This window comes from Cinclus cinclus, chromosome 17 (assembly GCF_963662255.1).
Source record: "Cinclus cinclus chromosome 17, bCinCin1.1, whole genome shotgun sequence".
Taxonomy (NCBI): domain Eukaryota; kingdom Metazoa; phylum Chordata; class Aves; order Passeriformes; family Cinclidae; genus Cinclus; species Cinclus cinclus.
The window spans coordinates 10,624,613-10,652,112 of record NC_085062.1 but is presented as its reverse complement, the minus strand read 5'-3'; the positions used below and the strand labels follow the sequence as shown (position 1 = coordinate 10,652,112).

General features: G+C 50.7%; 1 protein-coding gene across 4 annotated transcripts; it reads left to right on the top strand.

Annotated features, from left to right (window-relative positions):
* Positions 1–27,040, top strand: MSI1 (musashi RNA binding protein 1). 4 transcript variants are annotated; one of them, XM_062504131.1, is made up of 14 exons: positions 1–59; positions 311–351; positions 503–584; positions 698–782; positions 5,502–5,543; positions 7,202–7,294; positions 17,456–17,504; positions 19,565–19,647; positions 20,285–20,402; positions 21,974–22,054; positions 23,320–23,376; positions 26,174–26,242; positions 26,372–26,526; positions 26,999–27,040. In XM_062504131.1, exons 1-14 carry the CDS (start codon positions 1–3, stop codon positions 27,038–27,040), a joined length of 1,056 nt encoding a protein of 351 aa, XP_062360115.1. The 4 variants fall into 4 exon arrangements, with proteins under 4 accessions (XP_062360115.1, XP_062360114.1, XP_062360117.1 ...); XM_062504130.1 differs by having other exon boundaries at positions 26,174–26,269; XM_062504133.1 differs by lacking the exon at positions 23,320–23,376.
* The last annotated feature ends 460 nt before the right edge of the window (positions 27,041–27,500 follow it).

Here is a 27,500-nt window from a genome sequence, read left to right as displayed (position 1 = left end):
ATGGAGACAGACGGCAGCCAGCCCGGCCTCGCCTCCCCGGACTCCCCACACGACCCTTGGTACCTCCGCGGCGGCCGCCGCTGGCCGCCCCCACCGCCCCCCCGGGTCCGGCCGTGGCCGCCCCCTCCCCCGGCCCCGGCCGGGCGGCCCGGGCAGGCGCGGCGGCGGCGGCAGCGGCGGCGGTGCCGCTGCCAACATGGCCGATCCGCGCCCTCCCCTCCCCGCGCGGCCCCGCCGCCGCCGCCACCCCCGCGGGGTGCCGCGGCCCCCCGGCGCGGCCCCGCTCACGGCTCTCCTCTTCCTCCCGCAGCAAAATGTTCATCGGAGGACTGAGCTGGCAGACCACGCAAGGTGAGCGCCGCGGGGCCCCGCACCTGCCGCCGGGGCCGGGGGTGGCGGAGCTGGGGCTGAGCCCGGGGGGGGGGGGGGGGGGGGGGGTGGTGGTGGGGCCGGGCCGGACTGGGCCGGGCCGGGACACCCACGGTGGGTGATGTGCTTGCAGAGGGCTTGCGGGAGTACTTCAGCCAGTTCGGCGAGGTGAAGGAGTGCCTGGTGATGCGGGACCCGCTGACAAAGAGATCCAGGTGAGAGGCCGGGCCCGCGCCTCCCTTCGCTCCCGCCGCGGCCCGACCGCCACTTTAACCAACTTTCTCTCTTCTCTCTGCATTCCCTCTTCTGCCTGGGCTGCGGGGCTCAGGGGCTTCGGGTTCGTCACGTTCATGGACCAGGCTGGCGTCGACAAGGTCCTGGCCCAATCCAGACATGAACTGGACTCCAAGACGGTGAGATGACTTCTCTCATCTCAGGGGTGTATTTGCCAGCAGAACGGCTGTGCTCGGAACAGCTGTCGATTGTAGTGTTTGATTTCCAGTTAGAGGTTGTAAACTATTGATTCCTGATATGGATCGATAGTTCCCTTTTCTGTCCCACTTGCCGGTAACCTAGCTGCCGCCCAAGCAGCGGGCTCACCGTGTGCCGATTCCTGGTGTGGGGTCTGTGGATCCTGGTGATGATTTTCGTCTCGCCCGTTGGTTGTAAGGCCGATCCGGGCAGTGACCGTAGCCCTCTTGAAGCCGGGACAGCTGAACGCGTTTGGGATGAGGATTTACCCCGGGGAATAAGATGTGGCTGCGTTTGGAGAGAGGGAGGCCGCCCTTTCATCCTGTGTGCTGCCGAGTACCGATCCCTCCTCAGGGCTGCTGTTCCCCAGCGCCCAGGCCCTGCTTCCCTGGCCCTGGTGGCCTGTGCATCCCTTCTTCCTGGTAGGGAGCTCTCGATCTGTGCACCCCAGACTCTGTTGTGGCTTCCCAGGTGAAGTTTTTGTAACGGTCACGGAGGTTCAGGACTTTATTGTCTCCGAATGTGGCCAGTGCCTGCCCATGTGAGCCATCATCGGCCTCTTAGAGTGGCTGTGGCTCTAGCCCTCACTCTGCAAGTCTGGGTGATGAGGAGCCCCAGGCGGGCCAGCAGAAAGATTTGGTGGCTCACTGGACTAGTGGCATAATATGGTGGGTCCTGTTTTGTGAATCAGGAGATGTGCAGTCTGTTTTGAGGTGTGGGGGTGAGATGTCTGAGTGGGAGGTCCCTTCTCTTCAGTTTTAGTGACTTGCCTTCCCCTGAATTCCTTTCTCTTATTGCTGCCCTGGGGTGAAGGTGAGGGTAGGGATGGGGGAGTGGCGGGGACTGCAAGGGGATGGCATGGTGAAGGGGGTATGTTCTGGCTCCAGGCAAGGGCTGCTGAGGAGTCCAAATGCAGAGTTTTATTTCTTGCAGCGCGTGGCCCAGGCGTCCTAGTCTTTATCTTGGTAGAAGGAGAGGGCGGGAGAGCGAGACCCTCTTTCTTAGGGTTTACGGCATGAGTTGCAGCAAGATTTATGTCTGTTCCTGTTTAACTGCCTGGATCACTCCCTTTGATGTGCACAGGTCCTTCCTCCCCACGGGAGCTCCTGGTTAAACCCACCCCAGCCTACCATGCTGAGGCTGGGTCCCCATGACTCCCAGCCCTCCTCCTTCGTGTGTTACAGTAATGACTTTTGAGCAGGGCCCAGGGTTTTCTTTTTTTTTTTTTTTTTTTTTTTTTTCTTAACTAGTCTGTGTAAACACAGCATCTGATCAGCTACTCTTGTCATGAGTCTGTGGGCTGGCATAGACCCCTCTTGAAAAGGCAAGTGATGGATGTCTGTTGTAGCACTAATCCTGGAAGTGTTTCAGGGCTAGGAGCGAACTGAAATCCATGTTGTCCATTCTTCTCTGCGAGCCGCCGCTGCCGGCCGTGTGAAGGTGCTGTGAAGGTGCTGTGCAGCCCACGGTGCAGCCCACGCAGGCAGGGAGGGACAGTGGGTACTGCAGGAGAACAGAGGAGCCTCGTGCTCTTGGTGCAGGGCGTGTGGGGACCGGCCAGCCCTTCAAATTCTCTGCTGCATCTGCTCTGCTCGTCCCGCCGGCACGGCACGAATGGGGATAGTTTCACCAGGGCTTTCTTTGTTAGGAACTTTGATCCTCTTCCCCATTCCTTCTTGTTTTTTGTTTGGTGCAGTTTTCAGCTGGGTGGGCTGTTTTGGGGTGTTTTTACCTTGTGAGAGGTTGGTCTTGTGGGAGCACATGGAACCTCCATATGCCTTTTCTCTGCTGAAGTTAAAGGCTCTGCTGTGAGTCATGGGTTAAATGACACAAAGTCATCTAAATCTTAATTTAGGGTTTTATGGAACTTTGCAGGAAAAGGCCTGGTGTCCTGTAAGGACAGCCTTCTCACAGGGCTTGGTGTCTCCTGGAAAACAGTATTTGATAGACAGTCTCTCCTCAACTTGTTGCTTCATTGTTTTCTGATTCTTCCTACCCTAATGAAGGCAGTTGGCCCAATTCTTTGGGGCAGTCTTGTTCTTTTCAGACTCCTCTTTGTTTGTAAGCTAGATAGCAGCAGACTACAGGGTTATCTTTGGAAATACTTGATATGAGAATTGGCTTTACAGTCTCAAGGTAAAAGATTTGCATGACTTTGTAAAGCTGCAGCTGGCTGCTGCCTTGAGCTGCTTCTTTACACACTCTGGGATGAGCACTTGGCAGTGCTGGGTCGTCCCATCATTTCTTTGTTGCCGTTTTTGAGTTTTTGCTAGGTTTGTCTGTTGTGGTGAGGCACTGGTCTGCAGCTCCCCAGCAGTGCAGACCAGCAGGGCTGAGGTAGGGACAGAGGTACAATGAAGGAGCAAACCTGGACCTAATGCCTCACCAGTCCTTCCTAGCCCTCCCTGTGCTTTGGGACACTGATACCAGCTAGGCTAACACAGGAGTTATGTGACCTGAGCTATGAAATGGGGCTGTAGGTGACCTGAAGAGTGTTACTAAGGACCTGGCTGGCCTGTTGGTCCACCTGCAAGTTCAGTGGGATTCCTTATCCCCAAAGCCTTGTGGGCTGAACTGGAAGCAGTTTTGAGTTCAGGTGACTTCCATTCACTGCAGCCTGATCTGGGGTTTTGTTTTTTGGATACAATCTGAGCAGTTCTGAATGCTCTTAGCAGATTTTTATCTGGGTTTGTAAAAAGGATCCATTACGTCAGTGGGTGACACTGAAACACAAATCCTCCGTAGCTATGTGTTTTAACACCAGAAATGAGGGAATAAGGTACCAGTGCCTTTGCTTTAATTAGGAAAGACTCCAGCCACCAAGGAGCAGTCCAGTTTGAGTAACTTGAGTCCGGCACCGAACTCTCTCCCCTCTGCATGTTCCCAGGGCTGCGCCTGCAGTCGGTCACCCCAGCCTCTCTCTACCTGCAACAATAGCTGGTTGTGCAGAAGAATTTGTGAAATGACTGCCTGCTCTCTCCAGCCAGGAGGACACGTTATCTCTGCCCAGTTGATCACACTCAGGGTAATGAGAAAATGAGGCTGAGCTTAGCATTGCTGAGTATGAAAGCATCTTATTGGCAGGAGCTGAATGACACTGGCTGAGAAGTAAGAGACAGTAGATTATTGTTTTTGCTTATTATCTGCCATCAACCTCCTGGTCTCCTGCCGTCCCCTGTCCTCAGAATTCGCTGTGGGTGTCTGCACTAGCCAGGAAGCAGTGGCGGGAGGGGGGGGGGGGGCTGTGCCCGGAGAGGGGAGGTCCTGGATGGTTCCTATGCCCCAGGGAGGCACTGGAGGGTATGCTAATCTGCTGGCACTTGGAGCTTGGGGAGTGAGGTTTATTTTTGAATTTATTTGTGCTCTTCAGTTTTGCCTGTGTTTACCTACGTGCTGAGTTTATTTATGTTGTAAGCTGTGAGTCAGGGTGGAGGTGGGAAGGCAGGCAGAGGAGCTGGTAGAAGGGCACACAGGGGGGCCAAGCTCCAAGGCTGTGAGACAAGTAAAGGGATGTGGGACAGGAGGGCAGCCAGGCTGGAAAGCTGAACAAAGCAGTGAGAGGAGCTGGAGAAACACAGCTTCTTTTTGGGCTGTTGGAGCTGCTGGGCTGATGGGACAACACTCCAGGCTGCCCTCCCAGCTGCAGCCTGTCCAAGTGTGGGGATGAGCCAAACTTGCCTTTACCACAGGTCTTTCTAAGCTGATTTGCAGGTCTGGATCATCCCCGATGTGATGTAACTTTACAGGAGTTGCTGTAAAAATAGGCTGTAAAGAAAGAGGTGGTGGCTGAGGAGGAGAGAAGGCTTTGTGGGTGTTTGGCTTGCAGCAGCTGCATTAGTGTTGTCCCAGCTTTTGTGGTGGTATTGGTGATGGTGTGAGGCCAATGTAGGAACGCGCTCATCCGTGCTGAGCCCGGCACAACACGCGGCACCTGGATGGCGGCGTGGGGCCGGCTGCTCCGGCCAGCAGCAGGTTTATAGGGAAGCTGAACAGGCACAATGGAGGCTCAGCCTGCGGAGGGAGGGAGGGAGGGAGGGAGGCATCACGGCTTTGTGTGCATTGCGGCCTGGGGAGAGGGGCAGCACGATCCCTGCGGCCGCAGCCTCCGCAGCCAGGGGGCCTGGGCTCCTCGGGTTAATTTGTGCCATCCTGTCTGCTCTTTTATTGCTTCTTTTTGTCTGCTCTTCAGTCTGTGTTTGAAGGGATGAAATGTTTGGGGATTTGTGTGCTGCTTCTTTTCTGTCTTGTTACTACCCAGATGAACCCTATACTTGTAGGCAGAGTGAAGGGTGAGAGCAGAAAAGGCAAAAGAAACCACTTTTCATATGAGGCTGGTGATGCAAGGCACCCAGGGGCTGGCCAAGCGGGAGGGCACAGCCCAGCCTGTTAATCCCAGCAAATGATGGGCTCTCAGTGCATCTGCCCAGCACTCAGCTGGAGATGGACCACTGCATGCTGGGACTTGTAGTCTCCCTGGTTTACACCTTACCAAGAGGGAAAGATGTCTGCTGCCAGCTTCATTTTATGTACCTCAGGTAGATTCTTTGGGTTTTTAGCAAGGTGCCACGTGGGCAGAGAGAGCCACACATAATGAGAAAACCGTGTGTCTTTAAATAGGTAGGAAAAGTGTGTTCACCTGTTCTTCCCCACATCTCTTTCAGATTGACCCGAAGGTAGCGTTCCCTCGCCGAGCACAGCCCAAGGTAAGCACTGTGGGCAGCCCTTGTGGCACAAAGGGCAAAATTTGTGGTGGTGAACCTTGTCCTTCTGTGCAAGGTGGCCAGTGCATGCAACAGATTTGATCACTGGGGTTTGCTCAGGACTCACCTGGACTGCAGTGCTGGGAGTTTGCATGGCACTGAAGGAACCAGGAAGCTCCTTGGTACTTTTGGATGCACTAGATAGAGCTGGTGGATAAAACGCGGTCCAGGGTGAACTTAGTCCTTCCGAGGTTGCAGACAATGGTTGGAAGTTCCAGGCCTTAGGACATACGGAACAGCTCCATGCTGTGATGTGACGCAGGTGGTGCAGTATGTGCGTACCTGTGTGTGATGAATGGGTGTATGGCAGGGAAGGGGAGAAGGACTTCACTTTGTGAAATGCCCTTGTGTGCTTCAGCACTGGAAAAGGCAAAAGGAATTTGGTGTTGGATCTTATCTACAAGAGGCTCTGGCATTAAAATGCACAGTGGCAGGAACTTTTTCCAGGTTTGCAACTAGAAACTTTTAGCTGAGGAGCCAGCAGCATGCTGGAGACTGCCTTTAGACTTTGGGTCTTCCTTTAACTTGGCTCTCTGATGTGAGTTTTAAAGTTTTAGAGTCTCTATTCCAAGTGCTGTTAGGGGTGAAAGAGCTGGGGAGAAGCTGTGTTGGGAAGCAGAGAGCAAAGAGGAGACTGGTGCTGGGAGGGAAGTAAGGGGTTCAGGCCCTGAGAACAATTGGTGAGCAGGTATCCCAAGTAACTGGAGCCAGGAAGCACATGGTAGGAATTGGGTTAATTCCATTAAGCAGTTTGGTGACAGAAGGTGCTTTAGTGTTAGAACGGGCTGCTCTCCAAGCCAGGGAATTGCTGCGGATTAGCCCTATGCTCCTTGGGGTAATTAGGACCATGTGTTCCTCTGAGAGCAGGGGTGTAACCAAGCAGCTAAGGGGAGGATGCAGCTGGAGAGCTGGTTCAAAGGATGTCGGTGTGCCTCAGCCTGGCAGCCATGGCTCCTCTCAGGGTAGTTGGGTTTCTTCCTTGTCCCAGCTGTATCAGTGACAAGTGGCAGAGAGATCTTGTGTTTACTTCCTTGCAGAGGCAAAAGCAATTTAACTGGGTGTTGAATGGGCTCCATTTAAGTGACTGGTGAATGGTAGTGAAATGAAGCTTATTCCATTTCAGACTGGAATGCTGTGCAATTTGTGGGGTGGGAGGGCAAAGCCTGGGAAACCTGCCTGTGCTGGCAGGCCTCCTGCCCCCCTGGAAGTAGAGCAGGTACCTCTGGGGTTGCCTGGAGGAGACTGGCTGTGCAAAGTGGCAGGACAGGGGAAGGAAGAGCTGTGCCCCACACATTTGGGGTGGTGTCACAGTGCCAAGGGAGGGGTGGCAGGTTGGTGAGGGGAGAGTTGGTAGTTGTTTGATGAGGAAGTGGTGGCTGGTTGCTGGCACGTGTGTTGGGGTGTGTGAAGGCAAGAGCATGAATCTGGTGTGGGACAGATCTGCCAGCTGTTTTTGGCCAGAGGGCTTCAAGAAGTTAAAGCTCAGCTGCAGCAAAGGGAAAAGCACTTCCTGGCAGCAGAGGGGAGTTAGTGGCCTTTTGAGTCTTGTTCTCTGCTCACTCTGGGTTTATTTGGTGAATTCCTGTCCTTCCCTTTTCCAGATGGTGACCCGAACGAAGAAGATATTTGTGGGTGGTCTGTCTGTGAACACTACTGTGGAGGATGTGAAACAATATTTTGAGCAGTTCGGGAAGGTAAGTCTCTTGAGTGATGTTGGATCAAAGCTGTTGCTTGTGGGGCAAAAAGAGTTTTCTGAACTTTTGTGGGGGCGGGATTAGAAGCTTGAGTCTTTTGCAAGGGTTAAGTAGATTAAAGGTCAGTTACAGATGCTGGTTGGCTGTAATGTCCTTGTAGGGGCTACAGCCAGTGACTCCTGCCCTGTGGTGATTTGAAACAGAGTTTATCCTTGTTCCCAGTGTTGCTAGGACCTCAGCTGTGGGAAATGGTTTTCCAATTTTTCCCTATCCAGTAGCCTCTTGTGGCTCACAGATTTGCAGTTTGTTCAAATGCTGGGGGAATATTTGTAGACACTCCTAACAGAGCGGCTGCTTTATCAAACCTCTGATTTTGGCCTGTTTCTAACTCAAAATCTTGTGTTTTGTTTTTCAATAATCCTTCATTAAAAACAAGGCTTTTAGTCACAAAATCTCTCCTGTTATGTCTTGGGCAAGTGGTGGTGTAAGTTTTGTATAGTTGAAGAAAGTTCGGCACCAAGGCTGTCACTTGTGTTGGTCTGGCTCTTCTGTGGCTGGTGATGGCTCAGGGAAGGAAGGGTGGGCTGCTATGGTTGGAAGTCACTTGTGCCATGGTCCATGACAGCCAGGTGTGTGAACTGTGAGACTGGACCAAGTCTGAGGATTGAAGGGAGCTTGGTTGTGACCTTTCAGCTGAGGAGGTTGTCAGCATCCCCAGGAGTGATATCAGCAGGATTAGACTGAAGGATCCCAAGATTTTTAATGGGATTAGGAGCTGAAGGGGATCATCGTACCCAAGTGCCGAGTGTGGCCACCTCTGTGGCAGGACATTGTGACTGTTTCACTGTTGTTCAGTGGTGTTGTGCATAGATTTGCTCTTTGGGGCAGCAAGTGTTGGATTCTGCAGCTCTTGGAACTTTCCTGCCCAGATAGGAGGGAAGAACATGGTGGGTGATGACCCAGCCAGAACGCTGCTGTTAGAATCATGGTGGGGAGGGAAGTACCATGGGAACTGCAGTGTGGGGTTGGTGGGTTGGTATTAATTTTCTTTTGAAATTTCCTGCAAAAGGGTGATGTTAAGGCACACTAATTAATGAAAGGAAAGGGAGTTTTGTAACCAGATTTGCCATATTGCTGAAACTTTTGGGCAGAAAGTTTGGGACAAATATCTGCTCAGAACCTTTGTTCTGCTTCTGAAGTCAAACTTGCATCTCCTGGTGTGCAACGTGGGACTCTGTTCACTCCTAAGAGAAAGTGGTCAGATTTCCTTGTATTTGCCAGTTGGTAGCTCTGTGTGGTTTCATTTTCTATAAGAAATAGGAAAACTCTGTTGTGTCTCCAAGAGCTTTTACATGGTATTCTCAAGGGTACCACCACTAAGGATGGTGGTGTCCACGTGTCTGTACAGTCTGAAGACTGTTTGACCTGCAAGTTCTGTGATGCTGATGGATGTGTTTGATAGGAAAACAAATTGTCTTTGGCATAATCCCCTTTTAACCTTGACTGTATCCCTACTAATTCAAAGAAGCATGTCACAGAGCACTCAGTTCACAGGCAGTTACAGTTGCTCTAGTCTTTTGAGCAGTCCTTTCCAGCTCTTTTGGGGTGCTGTTATGTTTTTCTTGTTTAATGGTCGTGTGCTGAGAGGTGTTGTGACATCAGGCAAGGACTGGTTGTGTGAGACTGTTTTCTGGAGTGGGCAGGAGAGTTCTGCATAGCTTGGTGCGATTCATTTCTGAAGAACCAGTGTCCTAGACAACATCCAGTGCTCCAAATCTGTGTGAGGCTGGAGTAGCTGTCCCCTTGGTTCTGGGGTGTTTCCATGGGGAGATGTTAGGGCTGGTTAGATTGACTTGCTGTTTTCAGGGCAGCGTTCTGACTCATCTGTTCACTTCAGATGAGAGACTCCTCAGAGCTCTTGTGTAAAGCATTGTTCCTGGCCTGTAACCATCTTTCAGACTAAGCCTCAAATCATTCACCCATGGCCAGGAGAACTGTAGAGAGATTCTCCACAGCAGATAGCTTGGTTATGGCTGGCTTTCCCGGGATCAGTGGGAAAGTGCATTTCAGAAGAAAGCCTTGTGGCCTTCAGCTCTGGAGTTCTGAGCTCTGAATGTGCTGTTGTATGGTTTGTAGGGCTAAGAAAAGCCTGTTGCCTTCAATTTCAGCTGTGACTCATGAAAAGCATGATTTTGATACAGTCTTTTTTGGTGGTTCTTTATGATGTGCTGGGGCCTCCCAGGTTTCAGAGGTCTCCTAGAATCTCATCTTTATGGGTGTCCCAGACACCATGAGTGGTCGTCATCTCTGATTTATGGAATCTTTAAGTGAGAGGTGCTGAAGCTCCAGTCATGGCATCCACATCTCAGAAAATGTTTTTTTATTCAGATTTTTCAAGTCATTTGGGTCCAGTATTGCTTCTGGAATTGTATCAGGACTGTGTGAAAAGGAACTCTTAAGGATGCTCTTTGAAAGCATTTCTTTAGAGGACTTACCCTTTTAGGAAAGAGCTTTGTAACTACTCCCTTTTCTTTGAAGTGGCCCCACAGTTTCTTAGGATGTGGAAGGGGAAAAATTGTTCCTCCTTTCCTCCTGCCTGTCCAGGAAAGGCATGGGAACACTTAGGACCTAGAGAGGAGAGAGCCAAGAGCACCAAGTTATCCTGTCCTGATTCTTCAAGCTCAAGGTGCCGTGTTCCCAGCAGTGATTTTTAGTCAGTTCTTGACAATCCAGTGGCAAGATCATTTTGGATTGTGGCTTCAGGAGGAGATCATGCTCTGCTTCTGAGGACAGGGGAGTCCAGGCTGCTGGATGGCTTTTGCATGAAGGTTTGTACTTAACCCTCAGGCCACCAGCCTGAGTGTGTCTTAGATTTGCCACCACTTAAGGTCTTTAAATTAGGATAGATGCTTTTGAAAAATACATTTTAGCCCAGACAGAAAGCATGTACATGCTGAAGGAATTACAAGAGGAAGTGCTATGGCCTGCAGAACAGATGAGGTCAAATTAGATTATCATAATGTTCTCTCCAGTTCAAATCTGTGAACTGCAGCTCACAAGTCTACCAAGGTGGTTCATGTTGGTGCATCTCAGGTCAGAAGCAGCACACCTCCTACGTCCATTAACAGGAAAAAAGTGGAAGTTTAATTGGGCTGCAAAGGAAATGATTTTCTGTTTCATTAGACAAAATTCCCAAATGTGATTTTTCCATTTTTGGCATTTCTGCTTGTACTCCTATTTTTGTTTTGTTTTCTTTTCTTTCCTTGCTGTGTCCAAAACCTCCTCTCACCTTTGTAAATGGAAGTGGCAAAAGATAGGTGAAAATATGTGAAAAGGATACCCATGAGTAGTAATTAGCAATAAAGCAAGAGAGGGAGAGGCTGGCACCCCAGTTCTTCATATCAAAATGCTTGGTTTTAAGAGGCACAAAAGGTGAAGCTTCAAAGAGGATCCCAAATACAGTGTGAGTGTCTATGCTTCTAAGAGGAATCACTTTGGGGATTTTTTCCCTTCCAAAACTCTGACTAAAATATATGGGCTGCTGTTTTCCTGAGAAAGAAAATACAAAGGCTTTTTTTTTTTTTTTTTTTAATACAGAGAGAGAGACTGAGAAGTGATCTCAAGCTTGCTGTGGTTTGTCAGGTGCAGCTGTGAGGGCTTTGAGCATAGCGGGATCTCTAGGAAACACTTCTCTTGTTCCAAAACTTGAATCTCTCTGAGATCCAAGCTCAGGCTATGCACATGCTTTCTAAAGGAGATTATTTTTTCAACTGTAGGACAGAAGTCCTGGAAAGACTTTCATTCACAGAATGTGTAGCCAAGTAGTTTGGCTTAAGTTGGATGGTGTTGAAGATCTTCAGACAGCACAAGGAATCATTTCAACAGCTTCTCTAGATTCAGGCTACCACCCTCACTGAAACCTGCGACAGAAAGAGAGGAGGAAGGTGTCTTGCACCTACCACCTCAGGCACAGCTAGTCCTCTGTCTAATTCAACACATATGAGAATGCCAGAGGAGCTCAAGTTGCAACTTCCTCCTTTTCTACTTCTACCTGTGGGAACGTGTTGCTCTGTACTATTTCTGGGGAGGAAAAGGGGTTGTCCATCAGAGTAATTTCTTTGGACTGTTGGGTCTCTGATCTTGTAAGCAAGGTTATTTGTGTCAAATCAAAACTGAAAAAACTCAGATCATCTTTCTAAAGAAGAGTTGATCTGATGAAGTCTTGTGGTAGAGAAAGTCATATAAGTTGCAAGATAGGAGGAGGCTTAGAACAAATAAAGTCATTTCATCATGGAGCATATCTAAACTGTGAAATCTTTGCCTCAGGATGTTGTTGCTAAAATTTACATAGGCTCCAAAATGATTGGGCAAATTCATGGAAGGTCTTTTAACAAACACAGACAGCCCTTTAATTCAGAAAATGTCCAAGTCACAAATAGCTTGGGTGGGGATGTAGTGTTCTGGGCTCTGTCGTAATACCCTTACTTTATGTTCTTCCAAAGTTGTCTGTTGGTTGATATCTTGGGAGGTTTTGGGCAAGGCAGAGCTCTGCTCTAACTTGCTGCAGCTGGTCTTTTGTTTATCATCAGGAGAGAAGCTGTTCTTAACAGAAAATGGAAGTGCAGAGGTCCTGGAAGAAATGGGGGCCTGTACCTGAATCAGGTGTTTGAACTCATGGTTTTGTTGTGTGCTTTTGCTTTTGGTGAAGCAGCAGTGGAGGAAATACATTCACAATGACGTCTTTGCATGACTCACTAATCAGTTGCAGCACCAAGGGTGCTTGCAAAGTGCTTAAACCCAGTCTGCATCTCTCACTGGGCCTGAGGTAATTGTGTGTGGATGAGTCGGTCATGAAAGCTCTGCCTCTCTGTGAGGCAGCTCTTGCCCAGAGAGAGAGAGATCTCCTCTCTAAAAATACCCTGGAAGCAAACAAAAAAAAAGATCTGAGGTCTGAGGAGGGTTCTGACCTTTAGGCTGCCATATAATACTCCATCCAAATTCTGGACCTGAGAGGTCCTGAGATCTCACTGGGGTGATGGCTGTTACTGTTGTGATGAGGGAAAATCACAGTATCTGAGGTGCTGGATCGGATAATGGTTTGTAGGTCTGTCACAAATGCATATTCATGTACTCCTGCCAGAAGAATGGGGTTGTTGACTTGGGTGTATGAAATTAGTTTTCCCTGCTGACTATTGGGAGAACCTTCAGATACTGGTGGCAAGTATCTTTAAAGGAAGACTTGTTTCTGTGCTTACAGTGGCCATGATTTTCCTTTGGACTGGGAGAATGTTAATTAATTAATCCTTAATCTGCTGCTCTCTGGAAATTTCAGGGATCAAAGCTACTTGTCAACCTGCTGTGGATTTCTAAACTGGATTTTGGATTTTCTTCCACAGATCAGAGGGCAATTTATGTAAATTCTCACACATAACGTGGTTGCCATGAACAGATGGGGAGGGGAGGAGAAGGGGAATCTGATCACCTCTCTTGTGGCAGTAGGCAGTTTGGCCTGTGGTAACAATGCCTCTGGAACAAAGGGTTCTCTGTGCTCTGCATCTGGTAGGCACATAGCCAAAAACACTCTAGCAGTAATGGTCATTCAGGACTTTAGGGGTTCATCTGATATTTGCCAGGTGCCTGCGTGAGAGCGGGCAAGGACACCTGGACAGGCTGTTCTGCTCTCCTGTGGCATGAAACAGGCTCTGTCCCCTTGGCCAAGTCTCATTTCCAGAGTTCTGAGAGTGGGTCTGCAGAGTGGTATAAGAAGGGTCTTAATGGTACAGCACACCTGTTCTCTGGAGCCAGGCTCTCTGCCCATGCCTTGTCCTCCCTGGAAATGGCCTGTCCTGTTTGTGCAGCTGGGAGAAAGAACCTCACAGGGCTGTTAATGTTGTCTTTCTCTTGACAGGATGGCCAAGTGGTTCCTAGATAGTTTGGTTTCTATTTTCCATATGGAAGCTGTCTCAACAGTTACTATTTTTCTTCCTGACTTTACTACAAATATGTTGCTGTGATTCATTCTAAGACCAGCACAGACATTTATATTTGCAGTTAAGGTGGAAGATGTCCATTTCCACAAACCATTTGCTTTATTATTTAGAACTTTCAACACCTCCCTTTGGGAAAGTGCATTCAACATTTCCTGTCAAACTGGTATTAGAAATTATTATTTTTTAAATCTTCATGAGGATGTCATTGGCTTTCCCATAGCAGATAACTAGGAATGAAACAGGAAAATTGAAAGATATTAGAGTGGGATTAAACCTCTGGAAACCCCAGGTATTTTAACCAAGGCTGGATGGATCATTTGCGATTATGGCACCTTTAAGTGAGAGGTGCTGAAGCTTCAGTCATGGTATCCTCATCTCAGAAAATGGTTTTTCAGACAGGCTTTTTCTAAGTAATTTGGGTCTAGTACTACTTCTGGAATTGCACTGGGACTGTGTGAAAAGGAACTGTTGAGGATGCTCTTTTAAAGCATTTCTTTAAGGGAACTTAAACCCTCTGAGGAAAGGGCTTTATTTGAGTGAACCCTGATCACTCTTTTTCCAAGTTGCCTCACAGTTTTTTTAGCACCTGCCAAGACAAAAATTGCTCTTCTTCCCTCCTGCCTGTCCAGGAAAGGCATGGGAACACTTAGGATCTAGAGAGAAGACAGCAGATTCCTTAAGATCAAGGTGCCAGGTTGCTAGTGGAGATTTTTAGTCAGTTGTTGAGAGTCCATTGGCAAGCTCATTTTTGCATCGTGGCTTTAGGAGGAGATCATGCTCTGCTTCTGAGGACAGGGGAGTCCAGGCTGCTGGATGGCTTTTGCATGAAGGTTTGTACATAACCCTCAGGTCACAAGCCAGAGTGTGTCTTAGATTTGCCACCACTTAAGGTCTTTAAATTAGGATAGATGCTTTTGAAAAATACATTTTAGCCCAGACAGAAAGCATGCAAAGAAATCACTCCTCTTCCCCTCCCCCCCCCCCCCTTCTTATTTAGGGGAGGCATAAGAACACTTAGGATCTAGAAAGAAGGGAGCACCAAGTCATTCCTCCAGCTTAAGGCGCCAGGTTCCTGGGGTGATCATTTACATGAGCACGTAGTAACAGGACAGGGAGGAATGGCTTCAAACCGAAGGGGAGAGAGTAGGTTTAGATGAGCTCTTAGAATAAAGTTCTTCCCTGTGAGGCTGGCGAGGCCGTGGCACAGGTTACCCGGAGAGCCCGCGGCTGCCCCATGCAGGAGCAGGTTCAAGGCCAGGCTGGACGGGGTTTGCAGCAACCTCTGGTGGGAGGCGTCCGTGCGCGGAGCAGCGGGGCTGGAAGGAGGTGATGAATCCCTCGGGAATGCCGGTTCGCCTGTGGCGGGGTGCCGGAGGCCCCCGTTGGGTGCCCTCCCGCAGCCCGTCACAGGCCGCGGGCACCGAGCGCTGCGGGGCGGCTTTGTGAGCCGCTAATCCGGGCCCCAGCTGCCATGGCGGCCGCGTTGCCATCGCGACGGCCCCGCCGGCGGCCGCCTTTGTTGGGGCCCGGCGCGGCCCAGCCGGGAAAGGCCCGGCGCGGCGGGGGTGGGGGGCTGCGGTGGTTCACCGCCACAATAGCTGCCCAGCGATGGCTGGTGGTGGCTGTAGAGTCGGTGCAGGAACAGCTTTGTGGGTGCTGCACGTGGCGCCTCGGTGTGGGGCTCTGCCCGAGTCATGGAGATGTATGGGATGTGGGAGATACATCCGCTACAGCAGGGGTCAGGGGGATCTGGGCCCTGCTTTACCTCACAGGTGTGTGCTGAGGGCACCCACCTCAGCTCACAGGCTGCCTTGAAAGGAGACATAGAGATGGTCATGTGTAGGTTTAGATTAATAAAATATATCAGTTACACCGTACACAGAGTTGAAGCCCTGGAGTTGTATGCGTGTACACCTATATATATATATATGTATATATGCACTTACCTACTGTATAAGATTTAGTTTTTAGCAGGAAACAGCTATTGACTAGAGTACGTGTAATAAATACGTTTTTGTAAGGCAAGTACATTTTGGAGGGCTGGGTAGACACATCAAAGCAGAGCCATTGGAAAAAGCACAGAAGGAGGAAGGCTGCAGCTCTCCTCATAGTATACAGCGTGGTCTGGGATGAAGTGGTTGCACATCTTCTGTCTGAGTGCTTGAGCGCCATGCCAGTGCCCAACCATTGCCTGGGATACTGTTGTACCAGGGGTTTGTGTTGAAATGCTCTGGAATCTGCCGCTTGCTCCTGCTTCCCAGGCTCTGCAGAGAGGAGGGCTGGTCAGGCAGAATAAGTCAGCAGTGGGCCTGTGCTCATTGACACTAGTTCACTAGTTTTTTTTTTGTTTTGTTTTGTTTTTTTTTTGGTTTTTTTTTTTTTTGTTTCTCATGGCTATCTCTCATGGTGATGGGTTTGTGGTCTCCAGCTACCTGAGCTGGGAGTGGCACTGCTCAGAGTGCCTTTGACACAGCTTTCTCCCAGTGTTTACTGGGGTGGAGAACAACTATTTCTCCCATCTTCTTATGAACTGAATGGGGGAATGGATCTGCATTTTAAAATGAGCAAAACCAAATAATGAAACCTGTTGAACTATTTTTAAGCAACGTTGGGTCTCCCTCCAGTACATTGCAGTTGTGCTGTACCATGAAGAGAAATGGTGCAGATGTGGGAACAAGTGGTGATAGGAATGACAGTGTGAGGAGCTGCCCTCAGTGCCCATCTCCCTAACTGTGTGTTCTGGGAAGCTGCTGAGGAGTTGCTTCATGTCTGTGTTAAGTCTTATGTCCCCTGTGGCTCCAGGCTGGATGCTTGGCATGTTTCTCAGGTGTTTGTTTACTTGGCTGAGGGAGGCTGAGCCAGGATGGTAAGTTGTGAGATGAGCAGGAGCCAGGTTGTCTGTTGTCACCTGGAGTGGATGTGTTAGACAAGGCTAAGGGCATCAAATATGATCAGTCTGCTTATGATGGTACTGGAAATGTCAGCAAGGATTCCTTCCATCCACCTGGCCCTGGGTGTCCTGTGTAGTCCTGGGGGCCTGAGAGTAGGAGCCTCACCCTTTCCTGTCTGGAGTTGTGGGGTCTCCATGGGTAAAGCCTGTGGCTGCCTGTGCCTGGGCAGGGGCAGCGATCTACCCTCTCCAATGACTGTTCAGGAGGAGGCAGCAATGCAGGTTCGTCCCGGGGCGAGGCAAGGGAGTAATCCTGTAGAGTTGGGGGGTGTGCAGGGCTTGCTGCTCAGGGAGCGGCTGTCTCACATGGAGAAGGAGGAGGGCCGGGGCAGCTGCTGGCCGGAGACTGCTGCCACCTCCCCTGAGCACTTGCACGTCCAGTTTCATAATCGGATTAAGGCAGTGGTATTAGAGGAGGGATGGGTCAGTGGGACAGGTTTACACTGGGGCTTACACGGAGGGGATTGAAGTGTATTTTTTAACCCTGCTCGGGCTGACCTGTGGAGCGGATGCGGCTCCACAAGGCAACACCCGCGGGAAGATGGGGGGAAAAGTGGCACCAGGCGGTGATGTGCAGGGGAGGAGAGCAGCCCCAGGCCGGCTGGGGGATGGGATCCGGCTGCCCCTCCCCCCCGGGAAGGCAGCCCTGCTCAGGCCTTGCAGTAAATTTGCTCTAATTACAGCCTCCAGCAGTGGGAAACCTCACTTAGAGGAAAGGCTCCTCTGGTGTGGGGGTGGGGGCGCTTCCCCAGCTTTCCCAGGCAGGCTCTGTTGTCTGAGGCCTCCGCTTCCCCCGCCGCTGGGAGGCCCCTTATTCCTCTCCCCTCTCCAGCTTTGCTTCTCTGCCCCCCTTTGATTCTCTTCTCCTTTGAGGCCAGGATTTGGGAACAATGCTCTCCCTGCTCCTTGGCCCCTGGCTGGAGCTGCAGGCAAACAATCGGGGTCGATTGCTGCCAGGGGCTGGGTGAGGGGGCTCAGCTCAGCAGCACCTGCCCCAGGGCTGGTGGTGGGACCAGGACCATGCTGGTTGTGGCTTGGGGAAGTGCCTGGTGTGATAGCTTATGTGTAATGCATATGTGTGCACACCCTGTTTCCTTCTTGGGGACAGGATGTCTCATCTTTACCCACTCAGGTTTGGGGAGGCCAGGGAAGCTCTGAACAATTGTGTTGGAGGATGCTTGTTGCAGCAGTAATATCTGACTGCAGCCATTCTCTTTGCAGGTGGATGATGCGATGCTGATGTTTGACAAGACAACCAACCGACACCGAGGTGAGAGCTGTCTTCTGGCCCTAGCAGAGGTTACTGCAGAGGGTTTGCCTCCTGCTTTGCCTAGGGAGGGGTCAGTATTCCAGCAGCAGGGGATGCGGGTCGCAGCTGCTCTTTATCTTGCCTCCAGTTGCCCCATTCTTTTGCATCTGCATCCTTTACCAGTGGCCCTCGCAGCACAGAGAGCTTTTGTCCAGTGTGTTTCCTGTGCTGTAAACTTGTCGAGTTGCAGATATGTGAGAGGAGACGGCCCCCTCCTCTGTGTGCTCACCTCCGTGGCTCCAGCCTGCAGTGTGTGTCTTACCTTGTCCCGAGTAATCTGAGCTCTGGGAAAGCTGACACGAGAGCCTGAAAAGTGCCTGCTTCTCACCCCTTCCTCGGCCTGGAGCCCACTTGTGCTCCCAGGTCACCTTTTCTTACCAAGTCCTGCTGGTGGAGTCTGGTTACAGGATGGGAGCAAGGCTGTACTGTTTGTGCTATACAGACCCAGCCCATCCATGGGTGTCCCTGTCTTCCTGGTGAGTTCTCAGTCCGACTGCCTGGTGGTGTGGCAGGGCTTGACACTTGCATCCAACTCAGAGATTTAATGGCAACAATTTGACCTGCAAATTTAGCTTCAGCTTCTTCCCAGTCAGGGTCAGTAATAGCCCTGTGCTGGCTGCTCTCCTGTGTGTTGTTTGAAGCACTTCCAAGCACTCCTACCCCCAGAGCAGTGAGGGAACTCTCCCTTCTGCTCTTGCTACATTCTGTGCCCTTCAGATTTTTACTCTTTTGTAAAGTTATTAAATTTGCTCTGACTGCCAGGCCTCAGCAGTCTTAGGATGTCGTTCCAGCTTCATCTTGAAAGGGAAGAAGTGTTAACCCCTGTTCCTTCATGGGTGCCTTCCAGTCACTGGTCCAGTTGGAGCTATTGGGCATTTTGGGAGGCAGCCGGGAGAGCTGCCAGCCACTGTGTCAACAGAGGGGCTCAGCCAGGGCATAGCAGGCCTAGTGGGGGTCTGATGGGGCTCAGGACTGCTTTTGACATGAGGGTTTTTCTGCTGAATTCCTGAGCTCATCTGCTTGTGGGTGTTGAGGTGAGTGGTGTGAATCTACCTGGGCACAGACAGATGGAGGAGTTTATAGTGATGTGTTTCTGGCAGTGTGGAGAAAAGGTGGGGTTCTGGGCAGCGGATTCCCATCTGCTTTTAAATGTTATTTTACAGTGCCATGGAATTGGCCAGCTCTGGAAAGCGGAAAGTTCTGCTTAATCCCAGCTTGCTTGCACAGCAAGCTTTAAGACATCCTCCCACCTGCCTCAGTTCTCCGGAAACGGTTGCAGTCAGCTTAGAGGAGTTCAGTCTGCCCACCCGAGCTGGGCTTTGCCAAAACTGTCAGCAAAGGGGTTGGTGAGAGAAAGGAGGTGTGAGCGTGGGCCAGGGGCCAGGAACACGCTGTCCTGTCTTACCCCAGATACAAACCTTACTTTGGTGAAACTCTGCAAATCACTGTGCCTGTATCTGCCTTGCTGTGTGCAGCTGCACTGCTGATATGTGCCTGTTCACACGAGGCTTTATAGCCAGTGCCTGCAAGGGAGCTGCAGGGTGTTCCTGCTGGTGTGGTGCATTTAGTGAGGATGGTGATGTCCTGGTAAGCAGCTGTTGGTTTCCCCACTGATTCTTTGTGTGAGCATCTGCCCAGATCCTCCCCAGTGTTACCAGCCATGTGGTCTGCCTTGGAAATAACAAAGTTAAAAAAATACAAAACAAAACAAAAACAAAAAAAACCAACCAAAAAAAAAAAAAAAAACCAGACAAAAAAAAAAAAAAAACAGACCTGGGTTTGAGACCAGTTGGGTTCAGAGTGGGTGGGAAGTATGGGATGAGTAGGAGAGGAGAATCTATAAGAGGACAGTCCTATTCTTGTGCATAAAAGTAGAATTTACTGGAGAGGGAAGATGAGTGACAGCTGTTTTCGAAAGGGCTGATTGTACTCTCCTTTTCTCCTGCCAATAAAAGGCTGTGAGTAGAGGGTTCAAACTGTGAGAGGTCTGACCTGATAAGGGAGTTTTGCTTTTTCTGCAGGATTTGGATTTGTCACATTTGAAAGCGAAGACATTGTGGAAAAAGTGTGTGAAATCCACTTCCATGAGATCAACAACAAAATGGTGAGTGCATGGGGGAGAACCTGGGGGAGCAGGGATAGAGGTGTAGGAGAGAGCAGGGCAGTGGCACAGAGGCAGAGTGCAAGGCACTTGGGTCCTGATGCATCTTCTCTGCAGTGGGGAATCAGATTGAGTTTTTCCCCAAAAATCACAGAAGTCGGTCTGGGGAAGAAACTCATGGTATGGAGGTGAACAGACATAATACTGAGCTCTCAAGGAGGAGAGCTAACTAAACAAGGAATTGTGCTGTGCTTGGAGGTTTTGAAGTTACACAAAACCTTTGTATCGGCCTGGGAGGGGACGGGTTTTACTTTTATTCAGAAATGAGGAAAATTAGGCTTTGAGGCTCTGGTGCAGGATCAAGTAGAATATCAAGGGCAGCACCAGGAAGAGAGCTCAATGTTTGAGCTCCCCATTGCCTGTGGGGGCTGCAGAGCAAGAGGGAAGGCTGGCACCGTGTGGGCTGGCGGCAGCGATGCCAGGGAAGGGCAGCGGAGCGGGCAGATGGAGGTGCTGGAGCAGGGACGTGCTGTCACGCAGGCAGCCTTGCCCGGCCTGCCCGTGCTCTGTGGCCGTGTCCTGTGACAGCCTGTGATCCAGCCTGTGACAGCCGAGCCTGATCCTTACTTCCTTGTGGCAGGTGGAGTGTAAAAAAGCTCAGCCGAAGGAGGTGATGTCCCCAACGGGTTCTGCACGAGGGCGGTCCAGAGTAATGCCTTACGGGATGGATGCCTTCATGCTGGGGATCGGCATGCTGGGTAAGCCCCCGGTCAGCCCTGCTGTGCTCCCCCCGCTCCCGGCCGTGCCAGGCAGCAGCTTAGAGGTTTATTCCGGGAGCGGCGGGGCGGCCAAGGGCAGCGCTCCCCGTGCGGGGCCGCCGGGACCCGTTCGCGATCGCAACTTGCCCTCTGGTGGCACGTGGAAAAACTGCAAACGTGCCACCGCTGCCCTGCGGCAGCAGGACCGCCTGGGTACAGCCCCTCGGGGCGCTTCTGACCCTCAGCAACTCCTCTACGGTCCCGCGGTGCCATGGCACATGGACAGCAATTCCTTCATGTGGAATAGGATGTAACTGCGGAGCTGTGTGTGGAGTAATCTCTAACCAAGCATCTTTCTCCCATACTTCTACAGGCTTTCTGATGAATTAGTTGATTAAAGAGGCCCTAAGCTTCCACTTGAAACAGTGGTCTGTGTAAATATCCCCATTGCTATTTAAAGACTGTTCAAATGCCCTTAAAGTTCTAGTTGAGGGTTGTCTCACTTTGTTCTCTCCCCTTCAGGTACAGCAAATATCTGGTATTGCAGAGAAAATTATGCATTTATCATGGGACTGTCTTGTAAGGAGAAGTTGGTGACAAGTGAGAAGCAGGCTGAGGTTCATGTCTACCAATGCTCCCATGGCAAAAGCATTCAAATAAAAAAAAAAAAAGGAAAAAAAAAAAGTAATTTGTTGCCCTATCTTTTCGGTCCACAAAACCTTGTGCCTAGATCTGAGAGCCAGCATGATCCTTCCAGTGTGGGTGTTGGTCCTGGCTTCTCTCTCTTCTCACTTTCATTGGAACCAGGACTGAGCTGACCCAAGAGCAGTGTTTGCTCAGGATCATTGCTGGTGTTGCTGGGCAGGGTGTACTCAGCCTGGCTCTCAGTGCTAAGCCTGCTGAGTAGCAGTTAGTCACTGAACAAAACCCCCCAAAAGGGCATTTTTCCACCAATGTTTTCACTTGACTTATTGAAGGAAAATAAATCTCCAGCCTGTTGTTTTCGGTTTTGCCTTTTCTAAGCCATCCAAATTTTAAAGCAGCAAGACTCAAACTGAGTCACCAGGAAATCCATGGACTCTTGTCTTGGGAGATCTCAAATCAAATATTCATCTGTGAGTCAGTGCCCTGCATTCTCACAGGCTTGTTCCTATAGGTGGTCAGCTTCCCCAGGGAACAGCAGGAGTTGTGCTCCTGCTTGCGCCAGGAAGAAATGTTCTTTGTAACTGCATTCACCAACTCTTCTAGTGCAAAAGTGACTCAGAGCTATTCAGCTGTTCAAATGCCCCCTCCTCCCTGATCTCCTGTTTGTAAATCCAGCTGATGCATCAGAAAGCCTTAATCTGCAGAGCTTTGAGTCTGAGAAGGAAAACTCCATGTCCTTACATGTTTGGAGCAAGGAAAAATCAAATGGGCCTGCTAAAACTCCTGTGCAGGCTCGTGTTGTGCACTCTCCTGGGTTTCTGCTGCCGCCCCTCTTTCTGCTGTCTAATGCCAAAGGATGCTCCTGCTGCTCGTGAGCAGCCAGACCTTGCCAGCTTGCAGTAACAGAGTGCTTTTCTCTTCCCCAGGTTATCCAGGCTTCCAGGCTGCCACCTATGCGAGTCGAAGTTACACTGGCATTGCACCTGGTTACACTTACCAGTTCCCTGGTGAGTGGAGCTCCCTGCTCTGTTTCTTGGTCTGTCTTAAGGTGATGGGAGCCCCTGGCATGATCTATAACCCAGGCTCTGCCCCTTTCACCCTTTTGCCCTGTTTGGTCTTTCTTTAAATTGGAAATGGATATGGAAGGGGGATTGGAGAAGCCCTGGAATAGGTGGGAACAGCTTGTCCTTTGTTAGGATTATCCTCACACTGCAGTGGCAGGAAAAGCCCAAAGCTGCTCCGACATCCTTTCTGCTGGCCTCCTCTGCAGGGCTGCTGCTGTGACACAGAAGGGCCCCACAGCTCTGCCTGTCTCACTGCCTTTGTGTGTGTCTGTCTCTCTTTACCAGAGTTGCCACCACTGTGAAAGTAGCACAGAATGTTAAACCCCACGTGCCAGGGAGCTCCTGGGCACTCAAAAAGCAGGTGCCTGCAGCAGTGCAGTTGTGTTCTGCACAGTGTCTGGACCACTCACAGCCTTCACGAAGTATCTGCTGGGCCAGGGGGCTGCAGATACCCTGCAAACTGGGTGGTTTCAAGCTTCCAGCACTGCCATGTGCTCAGAACATGGATTCAGTGATCAGTGGCTGGAACCTGCTGTGCCGCAGCTGCTCAGAGCTGTGGGGCCTCTCTTCCCACTCTCTGTCAGGCTAGGGAATCAGGCAGAGCACACTTATGGGACACATTGTGCTATTGCTATTGCTATTTTCTAGAGCTGTGGCAACTCTGAGTATCCCTTCCTTACTCCATCCCTCAGTGTGATGGTTTGATTTATGACGTTTTGATATTAAGGGAATGGGAAGTTTCCCCTTCATCTGAGGTGAGCCCAGGCTGACTGGCTGAAAGTTGCTGTTGCCTCCTAGCTGTCTGGAAGCTCTCCATGAATCTAGCTGTAGTGGCTTCGAGTCCCTCATTGCAAACCTGTGCCAGGCTGAGTGTGGCACACAGTGAGCATCCACTGGCCTTGCTGCTGAGAGGTCAGATTGGCCAGGTCTCAGAGCAGTGCTCCTGGGCAGACCTGAGGCTACACAGTGGTTCTTGAACTCGCCCTGCCCTGGCCACATTTATTCCAAGGATAAATGGATCCTTTCAGCCTTCAGGGCAGGAGTCCAGCACCTTTCAGCACCAGTTATAAATCAATTTAAAGAAGACACTGGCCTGGTTGCAGTCTGGTTGAAGACTGCTCCCCTAGCAGACTCCAGCTGCTGTGTCTCTGGGGGTTTCCCTCGGGGCATTTGATGAGTTCCTAAGCTGTCTTGCATTTCATTTTTAGAGTTCCGTGTAGAGCGGACCCCTCTCCCGAGTGCCCCCGTCCTCCCTGAGCTCACAGGTCAGTCCCACTCATTTCCTAAACTCACAAGCTGGAAGGGGAGAAGGGGGCTTTGGGCTGTTTCAGTGGTGTTGCTGCTCCACACCCTGGTGCAGTTAGACTGGAAATGTGCCTTATTTCCTCTTTCATCTGGATAAGCTCCATCCAAAGCTGGGGATGGAAAGATGGAGAGGCAATCAGAGCTATGTGTATTGCCTCTGAAGAGGGCCATGCAAGTCCTTTCCTGCTGCTTGCCTCATTTTTAGCTCCTTGCCCCAGGCTGTATGTAAACCAGATATGGAAACTGCAGAGAGCAGGGTGACTTCCACAGGTCTACAAATGGCTTTAGCCTGAGCTGTTGCAAGGATGAAATTTGGAGTGCTGGGAGGAGGAAGAAGGCGTGGATGTACTCCTGGTTACTCTAATCCCATTTCCCTGAGCAGGAGGGGCTGCAGGGAATGCTTTCTCTGCTCTGGGTGGTAAAGCTCACCAGCTACTCCCACACAGGCTTCCCAGGTAGGAGTGTGGTGGGACCTTGCAAAGTCCTGCAGTGCTTGTAGGGAGCTGTGGGACAAAATGGGAGCAGAGGATCGTTCTCAGTGTCTTCAAAGTGCAAATACCCTCTGGATCCTCAGCCCCTGGGGTGTGTGCAGTGTATTCTCCCTACGTGATGTTCCTGCTGTCTACTCTCCTTTCCATGACCGTGTTTTCCCCAGCTCTGTCCTGTCCATGGTTTTTGTCATAGAAAAGCAGCTTTGTGTAGCACCCTGCTCCCTGTGTGCCATTTTATTTCCATGGTGTTCCTCCTTCCCAGTGCTTCCTTGCCCCCACCTGTTTCAGGGTTTGAATCTCTCTGCAAAGGGGTTTGGAAAACCTTCCTGGGAAGCTCTTCTGGAATTAGCAGTACAAACAGACTTGAAAGGGAGTTTACGTGGCACAAAACTATGTTAATCCTCATCGACTCTCTGTTTGTGAGGATGCTGAGATTGGCAGCCACCAACGAACAAATTTCCATGAGGGAGGTAGGGGAAAACGAAATCCTGTATCCCTCATAACAAAACCCTTCCCTGACACCATGTGTGCAGCTGCACAAGCACCTCTGAGCCTTCTGCTTGGCAAGCAAAGCAGATGTGGGTCTAGTTGTTTATTTACATGTGTATTTTCCTGCAAAACCCATCACATTTGTAGAGGAACCTTGGTGACTTGGTAGAAGTGGTTTTCCCTTCATGTCCACCTCCATCTGTCCTGTGCCTTTTCATAGCAGGCCCTCACCTGGGGCCTGTCACTGATGGTTGGGGTGCACCAGGGCTCTGCACAACAAGGAGTTATTAATGCTGCTGTCCTGGCTGGGTGCCATGTTAGCTTACAGTCCTGAGTGTCTCACTGAAGCACCAGCTGGGGATCGTGGCATTCTTCCCTCCCCGATACGCTTACCTCCTGTTAAGCAGGCCCTGTGCAGCCACTTGGCTGGGCTGTGGCTCCCACGTATAGGCTGGAGCTGGCCCTGCAGAGGGCAGGGCCCAGTGAGCTGTGTGCTCAAGGGCCCTTGTGCCTTCGAGTGGCTGCAGCACACACGGCTTGGTGAGGGGAGACAAGAGGAGGGGATGGCACAGGCAGAGATGCACACAGAGGTGCTTTGTCACCGCAACACAAACCTGGTGGCTCAGCAGATAAGATGGCAAAGGCAAGAAGGATTTTTATTGGAAAAAGAACTGGAGCTTTTGAGATGACCTTGCCTCCTTTCTCAGTAAAACCACATTCAGTCATGTGTTAGGGACTTGCAGTAGGGATGAGGCTGCAAGGAGGGTGGCTGCCAGCAGCTTTTCTTTCCTGGAACAGCATCTTTGGGGAGTGATGTGAAGCAGCAACTTACCTGCATTGGCCCAGGGCCTGTAGTGAGCAGCTAACCCAGATAGAAGCCTCATATGATGTTTGCTTGAAACAGACTGGTGCCTGCTACTAAATATTCCCTCCTAAGCTAGTCTGGGTTTCAGCCTTAACGCGATTGATTTGTTCTGACCTCTTTTTATGGTGCTCTAAACAGAATCACAGTGAATTTCACATTCAAGCATGAAATGCTGACCCAGTCATTTTAAGGGCAAAGAGAAACATACTGGCTAGATGCCTCCTGCCCTGAGGGCTGAATGCCTGTGGCAGTAGAGTTGGGAATTAGAACTGCTACATATAAATTAAGACTTACTGTTTTAATTAAGCCATTTCTAGTTCCTGCTCCCTAGGTATATGTTTCTTGCTTTTCTACTATGAACAATGAGGTTTTGAACAATTCAGGAGCAAAACTCAGTGTGGGAATATTGGTACATCTTGAGCAAAGAAGTAGGGAGAAAGAGGCTATTAAACTATTATTCAAGAATATTACCAAGAGATAGAGGAGGGGCTGAGCCTCAGGATATTAAGCTTCAGCTGCTGTCCCTGAGCTGTTGTGATTCTCCACGTTCACTCCCAAAATCTGGATCTGTAGCTCCATATTAACTGCATCTTGTAAGCTTAATAGTGTCAGGATACATCTGAAATTGCCCACTTCTCATTCAGCTCTTCCACACCATGCCTTTGGCCGCTCTGAAGCGTGGGCTTGTTAGAGCATGGCTCGTGCATTCCCCTGGACATTGGCTGTGCAAAAGAATACTGATAAATTCAGGGCTATGCACTTCCCTGTTGTCATCTTTTAATGTCCTCTGTGGTGCACGAAGCCAGTATGTATGTGTGAGCCCAGTATTTTGCAGCAGAAAATGAAGGCTCCTTTCAAGGCGTTTCCCATGTAGCCACAGTGCTCCTGAGATGCCTGTTCCTTCTTTTCCAGCAATCCCCCTCACTGCGTACGGACCGATGGCAGCAGCAGCGGCTGCAGCGGCCGTGGTGCGAGGGACAGGTAACTCCACTTTCCTCCCCAGCGTGGGTGGGGTCCTGTCACCGAGGTTTGCCAAGGGGCTGCGGGAGGGGGGTGGGACGGGGTTGCATTTTTGGGATCTTCACTACGTAGTTCTGCTGCCTGCTGTAGGTTCCACCCCCAGTCGCACCGGTGGGTTTCTGGGCACCACCAGTCCCGGGCCGATGGCAGAGCTTTATGGAGCCACCAACCAGGACTCAGGGGTCAGCAGTTACATCAGCGCTGCCAGTCCAGCCCCGAGCACCGGCTTTGGACACAGCCTAGGGGTGAGTGCTCCCTGTGCCCTCTGCGGGGGGAGGGAGATGGGAGTGGGCTGTGTCTCCACATGGTGAGGGAGGTGAGCAGCAGTGGGCAGTCCCCTCAGCCCACAGTCTGTTTTATGGTAATGAAATACCACCCACTGCAGCACTGGCTGTGCCACTGCTGAGCACCAGACCAAGATGGACGGTGCAGAGTGCAGCAGCTCACTTGGAGCCCACATCCTTGGTTTCTGCTGGCTCTTCCTGATCACTACTCAAGGTCCTGATCTCCAATCCTTTCCCTGATCTAGCTCAGGCTTTGCAAGAGCCCGTCTTGGCCCTGACACAGCATCCTGTAGGGTGATGTGCTCTTCAGAGCTGGCATCTCCAGCTGAAAACAATTACTCTGTTATCTGGGCCAGGACTGAATTTGTTGTGTTAGTAATTCTTTTTCACTGTTCTTTTGTTTAAGAGTAGGGTTTTAACTCTTTCTTTACAGGGTCCCTTGATTGCAACAGCTTTTACCAATGGGTATCACTGAAGCTGGGGACCAAGGAGGCAGGAGGTAAGAGAGCTTTGAACAGGCACAGGTAATGAGAGAGAGGAGTGGGGTTCTGAGCTGGTTCCTGTGCTCAGGCTCTCAGCTGAAGCTGTAGATGTTGCTGTGAGACTCCATGGTCTGGCCCAGCCTGTGGGAGGAGTCCCAGGCTCTCGCCTGCACCAGAGGCTTGGCAGGTTGGGTTCCTACTGAACACTCTCCAGGCTGGGAGTGGAGAATGTCTTAGAGTCTGGCACAAAGAGGAAGAAAATGAAGCGCTGACAAAAAGAAAAAACATCTGCAGGACTGGCCAGAGTCACAACCCAGTTGTGATCCTGAGAGACCAGCCTGGCTTTCCTGTGTGGTTGGGGAAGCCTCCACCATGCAGCTGGTTATTCTCACTGCTGCTGAGACCAGTCTCTGAGAAGTGAGTTTTTTCATCTCCTTCCTGAGAGAAGGGCAG